This window comes from Austrofundulus limnaeus, unplaced genomic scaffold, assembly GCF_001266775.1.
Source record: "Austrofundulus limnaeus strain Quisiro unplaced genomic scaffold, Austrofundulus_limnaeus-1.0 Scaffold56, whole genome shotgun sequence".
Lineage (NCBI taxonomy): Eukaryota > Metazoa > Chordata > Actinopteri > Cyprinodontiformes > Rivulidae > Austrofundulus > Austrofundulus limnaeus.
Window position 1 is genome coordinate 148,053 of NW_013952458.1, and position 15,035 is coordinate 163,087.

Genomic DNA, 15,035 nt, shown 5'->3' on the forward strand with positions numbered 1-15,035 from the left:
GTATATTTAAGAGAATGATAAAGAATAATTTGTTGGATAAATATGTAAATGTATAATGTACGTATGACTTGTTGCTCAAGGAGTTAAACCTTTATTTTTCTTTTTTTATTTTGTAATCTGAAGATTATTTTTGATTGAATTTACTTATTTGAGAAAAAGGAGCAGATATAATAAGATTTTTTCTTCTTCTGCTACATTTCATTTAACTTATGATTTGTATTTTTTTGTTTGATGAATTTATGTTACTGTTTTTTAAATAAAATGAATAAACTTAACTAAAAAAAAACACCAAGCAGAACAAATGTACAGAATCTGAACAGTACAAAGAGAAATCACACGCCGTGTGGACAGCAGAGTGATGATACACACCCATGTGACGAAGCAATGGCCAACATCTTCTGGCAGCTGCTCATATTTCTCCAACTCTTTCAGAAAAATACTGAAAATAAATCGTACGTTAAATATCAGAATATATCAGAATATAGATCAATAGAAAATAGAATCAAAATATCAGAAACAGCAAAAATAACCTGCAGAATTCTGTAAAAGTATTGCTAAAAAAGTACCTTACAAATATATTTGTTGTTGTTGTTTTTTTTTTTTTGGTTGCCTGCTTGGCTTTTGTTTACCATTTTATAAATAATAACATTAAAATACACAAATAGGTCAAAAAGTCTTAAAACTGGTGTCCCAAAATGTGCTTCAATTTGAAAGTCTATTTCTAGACACAAATTTAATAATTTTTTCAATTTTGAGTCATTTTTAATGTCAAAATGTTGTAGCGGTGCAGATTTATTAGTTGTACGTTGATGGAAAATATAAGAAATTTCCTCAAGGAAAAATACAATTGAAATTTTAGCTTTTACAAAAGATGCTCCTTTTAAATACAGCTCAGCTGGGCCTATTTATGCTCATCAGCAAGAGGATTAAAGAAAGATCAGTTTCCAAAAGCTGGCAATCTCAATAATCAATATTAATTGTTTTCATAGTTCAGGAAATGGCAACTGGCACATAAAAAATTAACAAATAAATACATTTTTACTTTAAAAAAGCGCTTAAAGCTCATTAATTTTTGAAAATCGCAAAAACATATAAAAGTGTCTCAGTGGCACAGAATCGGATGTAATGACAAAGGCTGCCACTAGATGGAGCCTCAATCAGCCTCTACCAGTGAGGGACAGATGTTTAGCCATGGCTGAGAACAGAGGAAAGAGAAAACTAGACAAATAAAATCTGATGTTTCAGGTGAAATGGGAGGTGGAGGATCTGTTCACAGAATTTCAAGGCAAACCTCTCTTTAGTCTGTTTAGAGACTCTGTCTGACATGAAGGATTTGAATACAAGTCGTCACTACATGTTGCACAAAGCTAAATATGAGAAGTTAATAAACAACAGCGACTTTTTACCAGAACCAGCAGGAGTTTAAACTCCAGGCTTCTTATGCTGTTGCACCTCAGCTCGCTAAAGTAAGATCATGAATTATGTTACTGCTCTCTGCTACATTTGACCAACTTCTAGAAATTATTTATTTTGCCATTTTATAGGAAATGCAGTAACAAACGCTGTTAAACCAAAGACCATAGGAAGCCTGTAGTGTTGGTTTCTTACTGTTGGTGGAACTCATAAAGGTCTTGCATGTTTCCAAAGATGATCAGCTCCTTGTTGATGATTCCTGGAGGAATCTCCTCGACTCCACTGGTCATCTCCCACAGGTACGTCTGATGGATTAGACAAGACCGAAACACCAAAAATAAATAATTAACCAAAGCAATGAAATGGAGCTGAGTTGGTTCTAAACGTTTTGTGAGGAGAGGCTGAACTCACGTCCATGCACTCCCGCAGGTCTCGCACGTAGGCCTTCTCTGTCTGAATCAGCTCTGCCATGATGAACCTACACACGATAAAAAAAGAGACGTGAGTACAAACTGACAGTTGTCATGCTGTTCTCACTCACACAAAGAATAACGTGTTGATAGCTCCTTTTCAGCCTGTCGGCCTCATCCATTAACTAATGAATAATGAAAAGGTCATAAAAAGCAGTGGAAAAGCAGCCATGAGTGACTGAACTCCTGCTGGTGATTTGTGGCGCTCGTATAAAACGATGCGGCCTGCTCTTCCTGCGTTGTGTGTACTCATCTGTTCCCTGGTGTGCCAGGGTTTTTCCACATCCGCTGGCTTTGTGCTGACACAGCAAACAATAAGCTGCTGAAAGATCCTTTACACCCAACTGTTCGGCAGGTTCAGCGATGATGAGGACACTGAAGGACCATTTTAGACCCTCTCAGGAAGCATCAGGCTGTGCATTAAAAACCTTTCATTTATTTACTTGTGTTTGCAGAGTTCTAAAGTAACTAAGTACAAATACTTCTTTACTGTACTTAAGTTGATTTTTTGGCTATCTGTACTTTACTTGAGTAATTATTTTTCAGCCTATTTTTTTATGTCTACTTCTAACATTTTCACACAATTATCTGGACTTTCTACACCTTACATTTAAAAAAAACAAGAAGTAGAAAGTTGTTACTTTTATTTCATTTTTGCTTGTTTTCATTCCAGCTTGTTATTGTAAAAAAATAAATACTATCCATTCAAATTGTGCCTCCCAGATAGAGAATTTAAGTGTAGTTGAATGAGAAGTAGAAATATATAAAATTCTGATACCGTATTAGTTTGTACACAAACAAGTCATGTCACACTCCAGCAGGACAGAATCATTCAAATAAAAGGACTGTACTTAAGAAGTATTTGTATTTCATGAATTATATTGTTACATTTGGCCGCAGCCCTCCGATTTTCATTTTGGGGAAAAGGTTTGTGCAGCCTTGATACATGTATATAAACTGAAACAGCTAAACTAGAGCATCCTAAATTGAACATATATTAATTATTTTAATATGATATAGTCATTTCTGCATTTTTTTGGGAGGTCACCTCCTAATAAATGTCATTACAGAAAATCTAACTTCTCATTTTAAATCAATACTTTTACTTTTAATACTTAAGTACAAAAAATAGCAGATACTTTAAGACTTTTACTCAAGTAATATTCCTAAAGGAGACTTTTTAACTTTTACCAAAGTAGTTTTTTGGTAAGATACTTGTACTTTTACTCAAGTATCACTTTGTGGTACTTTATTCAACACTGTGTGTTTGAAGGAAAAAATATTTTTTCTAACAAAGACAATAAAACTGACTTGTTACAATTGTATTAGAGAACTTAGACGAGCTTTCAGCTGGTTAAAATGTGACACTTCTTTTAGCTCAACTTTGGCTTGTAGAACAGAGGTGTACTGAAAAATATGTTCAGAACAAAAAATGTACAGAGCGTGCATTTCTATGTTTTCAACGAGTGCAGATTATTGTGTGACTGCTCATCAAGTAGTCACATTATTTCTTCTGTCATTCCACAAGTTTTGTATTATTTTCACGGTTTATATTCAGCTCTTTCAGGACATTCCTGCTGTGACTTTGAGTACTTCAGTAACTTTTACTTTTTGAGAAATGTAACTTTTTCTGTCATGTTTTTCCTCTTTGAATATGAAAAGAACAGGTTTCAACATCCTTAAGACCTTTTAAAGTATTCTTTACTGCACTTTTTACTTTTTGTTTCAGTTCTTTGTGCTCTTTTCAGCTTCTTTTGGCTTCTACTTTGCTGGTTTTAGCTTTTTTTTTTTGCCAAGTTAAACTTTTTTTGTGCTTCTTTCAACCAATTTCTCCTAATTTCAGCTGTTTTCTGTGTTTTTAGCTAATTGGAGCTGTTTTTAGCTAAAACCGTTTTGTGATAATTTTAGCGTCTTACTGCTAAATTCAGCAAATATGTGCTTTTCCTGTTTCTTCGTGCTAATTTCAGCTACTTTTTGTTGCTATTTTTAGGCAAGTCTTTTGAGCTATTCAGCTAAATTCTTTCAGCATTAGGCACTCACACTGCAAATTCTCTAGTTTATTATGTTGTTCCAACCTTCAGCCCATTAAGTGGCAGTAAACACAGCTAAAACCCTGGAAAACTCAAATAACTACAATTAAACTTTGTAATGTTAAAAAGTTAGCAAAATAAGCTACAGTGCTACATAAATACATGACAGCAAGAGATGAACTAAAACAGATTCTCAGTCAAATGAGAATCCAATGATTCAACAGTGAAAAAGTTTGTAGCAGGTTCTGTAACTGACTAAGTTTGGGTAAAATACTGAGAATTTGATTTATTGATGTTTCCTTCATGTGATAATGAAACTGACTTTATCACATAAAGAGTACAAATGAGGATGTTTTTAGCATCTGCATCTAATTCTAATTTCCAGGCGAAATGCATCGCAGCTCTTTTCACCTCTCATCCTGAAAACCCAGCAGACCCTCCAACCCCTCCTATCTACAAACCTCTTTAATGAGCTCAGTGTTTGTGCTTTAGAAACGAGAGGCCCTGCTAAAATACTAAACAAGAAAACAAAAGTCCACAGTATCCATGCTAATAATTCAGATTGGACAAAGTAAAAACAAACATCAGATGTTTTTATGATGATGAATCCTCTTGTCCCCGTTTTAGTTAACAAACTATCCAAGTTCAACAAAAAATCTGCAGTCGTTCGTGATTTATTATTACTGGTATATTTAATTATCCAAATCCTGGATGGATTCACATCAGTTAAATACTGATTAAAGCACATCGTCCCTCCTGTCTGAGCTGCTCATCTGAATATAAACCATCATTTACATAAACACCTAAATATAGATGCAGAATATTTATTTTCAGACAAGGTTTTATTTAAATTAGGAAAGACTATTCTATTCCACATTTAGTTAACTGATGATGTTTTGTATAAAAAACGAATGAATCATGATTTCTGTGTGCCGTTACATAAACCAACTATTTTTCTAGCATTAGAAGAAGTGACAAACAGGAAGAATACGCACTCTTTCCTGCGCGCAGACTTGCGTTTTTCCTCGTTCAGCTCGTGCGCAGCAGCATCCCTCAGCTTGACCTCTGACCCGGGCGCGGTGGCCGGGATGATGTCCAGCTGCAGGTCTTTACTCTGACAGATAAAGAGACAAAGTTCATGGCGCTGAAAGAGGGCGGGGCTGCGTCGCGTTTGTACCTGACCACTCTTACTGCTTTGTTAGAGTCCGAGGGGATGCCCAGTGCTTTCTCCAGGCTGCAGCGGTACTTGTCCATTCGCAGGGAGAAGTCTCTGTAACGTTTGTCCACGGCCGTCACCCATTTCTTGATGTCGGCCGCGTGGCTGTGGCCTTTCTCACAGAAACCGTCAGCCAGCTGGATGAGCAACTTCACGCGCTCCTTGGTTTGCTGTGGGAGACAAGCAGAGTGCGTTAGGCACACACACACAGACACACACATACACGGACACGGACATAAAGGTGTGTTTGTAACCTTGGCTGTGATGTGGAAGTCCTCGTGCTCCTTCAGGAGCTCCTGTGTGTGATGGATGCTGGAGCCAGTGGACGTGTGTGTGGACAAATAAAACTCGCCCGTGTCGTGAATCCACTCCAGAGCCTACACATCCACAAAGACCACACACCGTTTGTTTGTGCTGGATCTTTACGTTCCTTAAATAACACATCACCCTCTGATGCAGGTGTTCCTCCTACCTGTTTGGCGCTGCGTTCGAACACCACGTACTGCTGACACTGATCCAGCCGACGTTTCCTCATAGTCCAGAAATGTAGGACCCGGTTCTCCCTCTGTAAGAGCTCGTTGAGGATGTCTAAACACACAAACACCAAACGAGACGGTCAATTTATACAATCCTTACAACACACAAAAACATCTGCAAACTGATAACAGAACAACAAGCCTGGTTTGTTTGTAAAGATTAGATCTGTATCTGCGTGTTGCATCAAATCTGACTGGACTTTAATTACTTATTAAATATGTACTTTCAGCTACACAAATTGTTAAAAAAAGATTTTAATCCATCAGACAGAAATATAAAAAGACATATTCCTAAAGAAAATTTACACTTTAAAAAGTGTAACATGTGAAGGAATAAGAAACATAAAGTTAAGCAGGTAAATAGTTTATTTTGATATATAGATTTTTTTGTTTTATTTTTTGGGGACATTTATATATTTAAAGGGATATTTATTAACACTATATTATTTACAGCATTTTTTATTTTATTTTGAATGAATTGGCTCTCCATAGAGTTTGCCATCCAGTGAATTCTCCCTGTTCCAGACTGATTTGATTCATTTATTTTCATTTACATTGATTAAGAATTGATATATTGAAATAATAAAAACAAAACAAAAAAAAATCCATTGTCTGTTGGATTTCACTTTGTAACGATGCGGGGCATCTTGACGTCGCCACAGCCGGTTCGGAAACGTGTTGAGAGTTCCAAAACAAAGAGAAAACTACAAAAATGGAGGAAACAGAGATTTGGACTCGTTTTGTTTTTTTACCGAATGCCCCGAAAGACAGAGTTTGACGTGATTTTCACAGTGTGCATGGTTTGTACAATAAAGATGAAGCATTTTGGGAACACGACAAATGTGCCAACTTGAGCAGGCAAACAAAAACAAAACATAACCAGGTGTATCGCCTGCTTCATCAACAAACACTTATCACCTTAAAGATTAAAGATTCCCACCCCTTAACCGCCCCCCCCCCACTTTCCACCTTTTATTGTTTTTTATCTAAACCACTTGCCCAAGTAGGTCTCAGTGCGCGGTCTGATACTCACTTTTCACCTGCTGTTCTGGTGCTTTAACATGACTCAGCATCCCCGGCATGTTGACGCTGTTTCGGTGCATGTACTTCAGGAAGACATCTGCGTTTCTCCTGGCCAGAGTGCACGCCTGATTCAAACACAGACACACTCAGATCAGATGTGTAGCTTAAAGTGGAACTCTGTTGTGTGTGTGTGTGTGTGTGTGTGTGTGTGTGTGTGTGTGTGTGTGTGTGTGTGTGTGTGTGTGTGTGTGTGTGTGTGTGTGTGTGTGTGTGTGTGCGCGCGCGTGTGTGTTACCTTGAGAAAGGCCTCCTTCTGCTCCAGGTGCTTGCTAATCATGGGAGTGACGTGGTCCGTTTCACAGTTGGGTCCCAGTTTGTCAGCTCCTCCGCACCAGTCCTCCTCTCGCTTGTACTCCTGCTCCAGGCTTTCCAGCACGCTGCACACCTGAACACACACACACACACACACACACACACACACTGTGACAGAGTTCTGTTTCTCTGGAGGGGTCCCAGCTCAGATCAGCTGAATCTACCTGCTCGGAGGTTTTGTAGAAGGCCACCGAGGCGTTGACCAGCTTGAGCCGGTCCTCCATCTTCAGCATGAGCTGCTGCCAGTGAGACGCCACGTTCTCGGCACAGTCCCTGATCAGGTCCATGTCGTAGTGGTTGGCCTGGAGCAGCGCCTCGGCCTTCTGCTGGACCTGCAGCGCACTCTGATGGGTTTTCTGCAGCGAGAGGACAAAACTCATTAGAGACCTGGCGTTCCTTGAAGAAACAGATATCGCCCGACACCTTTCACACTGCAGCTTTAAACTAAGATGATCTCATGTTAAAAAAAGGACAAAGTTCTCCACGTTTTGGTCAAACCTCAAAGATAATGTTGAAAGATAATTAGATATAGAGCCAATACATTCTGAAAGTTTCATTAAAATGGGGGAAACAGACAGAACAACAGGGTTTGTACACTTTTCAAGCATTTTTAAGGTACATTTTCAAAGTTTTCCAGCATCAATCATCGGAGCGGTCTGTACCTCTGTGCACCTTTTTCCACTGAGCTTTAAAACCACAACACAATAAAAATACTACAAACAAGTTTCATTAATATGAAATGAAAATATAGGCAGAAGAAGCACATTGTCAAACCATTGACACTTGTTGTGTAATAAAACCAATAGCCACCTTTACTAGGGTTTCCAATAAAAATGTTTTGTTGTCACACATTTTAAAGAACAGTAGATGACATAAGACCCTAGCTCCATCCATCCTTTAAACAGTCAATTTGCAATATACCTGCAAAGTTGTAAGCTAGCTTAAATTTATAATTCCCTCCCACCACTATGGCTTAACTTTTGCATAGCTCAAGACCACCGACTCTCCCTTAACCTCGCAGGAAGCTACTTGAGGATTTGGTCCTTGTTCCAATCATGTTTTGTTTGTGAAGTTATCGAGCATTAAAAGAGCAACTGCCTGGTTGTTTTCTCCCACTCACCAGAGACATGCACAACTAGCAAGACACAATACGTGCTCAAAGTAGGTCTGCTTCATAGCTACGCTGGAGGACGGCCTTTCATCAGGTGATCTCTCCAGCTCAAACCCACTCTGAGATTCAGTAAAGGTAGAATGATCGCTCACTGTTCTGTGCATTTAACATCAAAATATCCAATTAAGGTTTTAGTGCTTTTTGTTACAAAACTGTGCAGTCAGAATATCAAGCACTTTCAAGGACTTTCTACAGAAATCAAGCCCTTTTCAAACCTTGAACACACTGTTAAAATTCAAGCATTTTCAATGATTTCACCGATCCAATCGTGACCTAAACTCCTGTGCAACAGCAGTAAGATCCAGCTTTAAGCTCAGAGTAAGAACTGAATGCATGGAGGGAACGAGGAGAAACGCTGCGTCACCTCGATGGCATGTTGAAACTGTTCGTGTTCTCTCTGCAGCTGCTCTGCTTCCTGCAGAGAACTGGCTGTGATCAGACCCGCATTTAGCATCGACTCGCCATTTCTAATCCAGCCCAGAACCTTCAGGGGGACAAAAAAAAAAAAAACACCATTAGAACTTCTAACATGCTGACAGAAAAAAAAAAAAAAAAAAAAAGAACCTGCAGTTAAGGTGTGTGGCCTGCAGGTGGCAGCCTGCTGCAGCTGTCCCACCTGCTTGACTTCAGCCTGCAGGTGCCTCAGCTGGACACACTGCTCCAGGTGGCGGCGGTGCTGCTCTGCCGCCAAGTCCAGCTCCTGCTGCTTCTCGTGCAGGAACTCCAGCAAGTCTTGGACCCGTGTGGCCATGTCCACGTCCCGATCGCACAACAACTCCACACCTGGAGAGGGACGGACGAGCACAAAAATAACCCTAATATTAATAAAGTTTTACACCAAATCGTACGTTGAATTCATCTCGAAAAGGCACATGTATCTCCATGGTGATACTCTGTTTAATGTGTGACATACCTACTCCTCGTGTGCTTTCACAGGAGACCTATTAGCATACTGAGTTCACAGGTGAGTTATTATAGTTAGTGAGTGGGAGCCTCTCATCACAAACTCTGACTGAACCGACCCGAGACGCCCACACAGAGAAAAGCTCCTGGAGTCGACACACAGATCTGAGCAGCAGTGCTGAACACGAGCTGGTGTCAGGAAACCAGCTGCGTTTTATGGGTCTGCTCACCGGAGGCCTGCACCTCGTTGACGTATTGCAGCAGCTCCTGGCCCTGGTGGATGACATCGAAGGTGAGGTTGTTCATGGTGAGGGCCTTGTCGGCGTGGTGCTGCAGCTTCTGCTCGGCCAGCGTCAGGTCCTCGGTGTCGAAGTCGTTCATCTGACCCGTCAGCTCCTCGTTCCAGGACTCCAGGTCAGAGATGATCTGAGAGGTTAAAGAAACATAGAATCACATCCACTTAACATTTCGTGGCATCATTATAGATACTTTTGTCTTCTTTTATGATAACCAAACTGAACAACAACAACAACAAACAACAACAACAACAACAACAACAGTAATAATAATAATAATGAATTTAATTTGTAACGCACTTTTTATTAGAGAAAATCTCAAAGTGCTACAAACATTAAAAAAAACTTAAAGTAACTAAAATCAGTGATAAAATCACGCAACAAAAATAATTTTAAGTACAAGTTTTGACAATAAACTGACATAAAACGAAGTCATTAAGAATGAGAAGCTGGAGAACTCGGAGACCCTGTGGTTAAGCTGTCCAAGGCAAGGTGGCAGTGTTACAATAAGAACCATTGATGAAGGAGAACCACATAAAACAGGAAATCTTGCCAGAATCGGTGAAACTGGTTGACGTTCCTGCATTCCAGCCCTCATCTGCGGTCATCAGATATAAATCATGACTGAAAGCACGAGATCCTGGATACAAGCAGCTGGAACGAGCTTCCTCCGTACGGTGGAGAGAAGCTTTAGAAAAAGCTCCAGGGAGGGTTTTTATTTGTTTGTTTGGTTTATTAGTTGGATTGACTGAGATTAGAGCAACAGGAAGGTAAAATCAAGTTATTACTGGTCTCTAAACACTTCTGTTTTTATTTTATGTATTATTAAATTTCTGTTCCTCCATGCTGTTAATACTTTAAACTATTTGCATAATAATTTGACCAACAAATGTAAAAGATAAGGTTTTATACAATTAAAGCTGTAAATCTTAAATTATAATTTCTACTTATAATATTGTGACTGTAGATAAATTTTGTTTTCAATTCTGACTAGAATCAAAGTTTATCAGGAGAAAGGGTAATACTGATATTTAAAATAGTAAACAGAGATAAGAGTGTGATCTGATTATCTGATATATCAGCTTGCCATACATTGTACCAGCTCTAGTATGCAGAGTTGAGAGATAAGTGCGTGCACATATATTGCACAATAATTCACTCGCACAAAAAACACACCACACTCATATTCCAGCTTCTAAATCCTCCAAACACTTAAACATTTAAAATTACTTAAATTAAATTAAATTAAATTAAATTAATTAAAGCATGAAATTCCTTTGAATTTCCATTTATTTATGCTGCATAACTCTGCTCCGGCACTCACGTCGATGGCGTCTCTCTCAAAGATGCGGAGCTGCAGGAAGAGCTCCAGTTTGATCTTTCTCTCCTGGAAGAGCTCCTCCATCTGCGCCTGGGCCTCGTCCAGCTGCTGGAGGACGCTCTCGATGTGGTTGATGGAGCTGTTGTGGGGTGTCTTGTTGCTGGAGATGGCAGAGTCCCTGATACGCACAAACGCACACAATTAGGCGATAATCTGTGGGATGCAGCATTGGGCACTGACAAAAAAATAACAATGCTGGGCTTTACGCCAGCTGTTCTAAAAGATGCTATAAAGAAAAAACTGCTGAAAATTCTAACATGGAAAGAAATTAAACTAGTGAACTTGCAGGTGAATGCTTAATAAGAATTAAGAATAATCACCAGAAAACATTATAGTCACCTTTCAAATGTATTATTTTGTAAATTAAAACTATTAAAATTTTATGAGTTGGTTGATTATAATATCTTGCAGATTAAGTATAAGGCTCATAAAAAAGTTTTACCTTTAAACATCCAGTTATATTTTGTTAAGAGTGAAAGTTTATATAATCTTAAGGGAATAGAGATGTTTATTAGACCTAAAATTCGAACAAATTTGAAGGATCGATGTCAAGGAATAAGACTGTGGAATAAAATGGAACGTGATTATAAAAATGCTGGTTCAATGTGTTTGTTTAAGAGGATGATAAAAAATAAGTTTGTTAAAGAAATATGAAATTGTATAATGTATATCAATAGTTGTTATTTAAGAAGGAATTGAAGTTTTTATTTTGTTTTGTTTTTTGATTATTATTGCTTGAAATTAATTATGGAAAAAAGGGGCAGATATAATTTTTTTCTTCTTTCTGTCTCCTTTCATTTTAATTGGTTTTGTATATTTTTGTTGTGTATAAAAAATTGTTTTTGTTTTTAAATGAAATGAATAAATAATGCTAAATGATTTGATAAGAAAATTTTTAGCTGAAAATAGCTCAAATCAGCTAAAAACACAAAAAACAGCTGAAATTAGCAGAAAACAGCTGAAAGAAGCGTAACCATTTTGTCCAAAACGTTTAAGACCAACATTACTCAAAACAGTTTCAACCTAATTATTTTATAAGCACTTTGTTAATATTTTGAATTAATATGATATTTTGCTAACGCAACAAACAGAAATGGCAAAAAAAAAACATTCTCGCCCTTTGAACTTCAGAGGCAGGCAGTAACAAATCCCAACATGTCTTCAGGCGTAAATCATTTCAAATAATTAAAAATGAAAAAGCGTATTAGGGTCATAGGTACGACTTAAAAAAACAACAACAAAAAAAAAATGAAACATGGTGTACAGATTCTGATTCATCAATCACGTAAGCATGCATCAAGAATCAGACAGGCGTGAGTTCACTGAAGGTCAACTCTGAGTAAGTTCAGCGCAGGTGAGGCGGTGGGTGGGCTCATGATTAGCTCCAGGTTCAGTAATCACTGAATCACTGGGACAGATCCACCCCCGTGCTGGAACACACGTTAACGACTGCATGTGTGCAGCTCCGTCCTGCACACACAAGCAGACGGTGTGCAGAGGTACCGCTGCCTCCCGGAGCGACCGCCACACCAATTAAAACACGCGTCTGTTAACGCTGGATTATGCAAGAATTCTCTGTGGTGTGGATACAGCAGAGAGAGGGTGGCAGCGACAGAGAGGGGAGGGGAAGAGGCGCCGGAACATCCTCTGCATTAAAAATAATGCTGGTTAGCTGCATCCACCTCCCCAACACCTCCTCTCTTTATAACAGCTTTCTCTTTTTGCTTTATACGTTATTAGTGTCTCTAAAATGAAACAGACTTTTTCATTGAATATATTTAGCTCTGTTTACAAGTTTATTGTTGCCCAAACACCAAAGCACCCTTATTACTATTCAACTGCTGTTCTCCCACTCTGTCCCCAATTTTATGTCCCTGCTCCTTCAGTAGCTTTGGAAAAAGCCCAAACAAGAAACGCCCTCAAACTGTGGGGCTCAGTTGGGAATAGGGGTGGGGTGGGGTGGGGGGTCATGATTTTTGTTAGCAGGACATCATGCAGCAGAGAAGACGTCTGTGGAAAATGTCCACATGAGCCTTTAAGGGATTTTAGCAAACCGAGTGAAAAACACAGCTCATTCATATTTCACAGCAGAAACATCCTGATGGGTCGCAGAAAGTTGGACTTCATGTCTGAGACGACATGTTGAGCAGTTCTGACACAGCTGCTGTTTAGGTTTCAGGATTTCTGGACGATTTTTCTCCACAAAGCGACTGGATGAGGCCTACTTTCTACTCTGCCTTTCTGTCTGCCTGTCTGATTATGGGAACTCAGGGTTATTACAGTTAACTAAAACTAACTAAATAACGAAATATGAAATTGAAAAAACATTTTAGTTAACTAAAATAAATAAAACTGTAATAAAATGAAAAAACGATAACTAACTAAAACTGTATAATTCTTTTACAAAACCAACTAAAACTAACTGAAATTATAGATAGAATATCCTTAGTTTTAGTGTTTGTCAGTTTGTTTTGAGCCATGTGGATCTTTTTTTAAAATGGAGTATTTTCACATGTGGGCAGCTTACAGCACATCATGTTCTGTAACAACACTTGTTTACAGTCTGCTGCTCAGCATCGCCTGCCAAATAACGATAACAAAAGTTGGGAGAAAGCACAACGTCCACTTTGGGATTTCTCTGAATATGACTGTGAGAAAAATAAAAGTGTCTTTTAGTGGAAACCTATTCATGTCACATCAAACCGTACCATATTAGGAACCTAAACGCATCATTGCGACCGTATGCTTCCATGCTTGTCATGAACGCAGCATTGCAGAAGAGCGTAATGATGTCAGCAGCCGCTGGTTCAGTAAACGGAGGCAGCAGAGTTCAGTCTAAACGTAGCTGAAAACCTCGCAGCTCCTGGAGTGAAACTCACCGAGCAGACCACCTCTGAATTATCTGGTGGATTAATTATCTTGTGAGCACGACGTTCGCTTGCTCAAAGTAAATAAAGTACGGCCACTTTCTTTATTTCATCTGCCATTAAACAGAGACCGGCAGAGAAAAACAACAGAGGTGCTTCCCAACAGTCTGACCTGAAAGAGCACAAGCAGCCAACTTGAAGCGTTGGGCGCATTTTGGATGCTCAAAACGTAGGTTGAATACCTTTTATTTAAACTCTATCCTATTTTGCTTATTTGATTTAAACCAGGAGTGTCAAACTCCAGTCCTCGAGGGCCGCTATCCTGCATGTTTTACAGGTTTTCCAGCTCCAACACACCTGATTCAGTGATTGAATTAACTCTTCAAATTGGGCAGAAGCCTGTTAATCACCCAGCGATCAAAATCAGGTGTGTTGGAGCAAGAAAACCTCTAAAACATGCAGGATAGCGGCCCTCGAGGACAGGAGTTTGACACCCCTGATTTAAACTTATTTGCCTTCCATGGACCTCCATCACAATTTTTCTCACGGGGAAATGACATCAGTAGAAATACATGGAGCTGGATTTTAATTTGTGCAATAAGACAAAACACTACATTAGTTGTTTTCATGAGTTTTCACTTTAAAGAAAAAAAGTTACACAACTGATGTTACAATACATAGAGTTGGATGTTGTCTTGAAATTTGTTAATTTTATATATTGAGAAATATGATTAAAAAAATAAAAGTTTTTATTAAAAAAAAACAACACATACTGTACAAAGTACCGAAAATTGGTACCGTTAAGTACCGATACAGATTCCCAGGTACTGGATATTGGTACCGAATCGATTCAAATGTCAACGGTACCCCCCTACTCAAGGGAAAATCTGCATGAATCAAGCTCACACAAGATGGCTAACTATGACTAACTTGACACGTTAGTTTCTCTTAGTAGCTCCTGTGAAGAACAAGCAGCAGGTAGCACCAGGTTAGAGACAATTATTGTCATCGTCCTAAAATAATCGCCCAATATTTTAGTTGGCAAAATTGAGTTACACAATTATTTTAGAAAGGTGTCGCTATAATGAACTGACCAAATAGCTGTTGGTTAGTTAACTCACAGGAACATCACAAGCTTTATGCATTGGCAAATATATTTATTCAAATTATAAAAAAGTCATGCTAGAACTAGGGATGGGCGATATGTTATCGTGTGCGACATATCGTCCAAAAAATTCCTCACGGTAATAATTTGTCATCTCGCGATAAAAAACGATAAACTACCACCGCGAGACCTTGCCGCATGTGCGCCGCAACAGTCCTTCAGTCCAACTGACGTCACGTGTGAAGAACGTGC

At 38.8% G+C, this 15,035-nt stretch overlaps 1 protein-coding gene across 1 annotated transcript in view; it reads right to left on the reverse strand.

The window, feature by feature from the left end:
* The window catches only part of LOC106518099 (triple functional domain protein), a gene marked incomplete in the record, with an annotated part of 118,418 nt that overhangs the window by 26,785 nt on the left and 76,598 nt on the right, over positions 1 to 15,035 (reverse strand). The window contains 14 exon segments of the mRNA XM_014009204.1: positions 370 to 439; positions 1,609 to 1,718; positions 1,825 to 1,891; positions 4,909 to 5,027; positions 5,105 to 5,299; positions 5,384 to 5,506; positions 5,602 to 5,717; positions 6,699 to 6,813; positions 6,984 to 7,133; positions 7,225 to 7,416; positions 8,596 to 8,715; positions 8,848 to 9,014; positions 9,365 to 9,560; positions 10,755 to 10,929. Of these exon segments, the coding sequence (XP_013864658.1) occupies positions 370 to 439; positions 1,609 to 1,718; positions 1,825 to 1,891; positions 4,909 to 5,027; positions 5,105 to 5,299; positions 5,384 to 5,506; positions 5,602 to 5,717; positions 6,699 to 6,813; positions 6,984 to 7,133; positions 7,225 to 7,416; positions 8,596 to 8,715; positions 8,848 to 9,014; positions 9,365 to 9,560; positions 10,755 to 10,929 (1,915 nt within the window).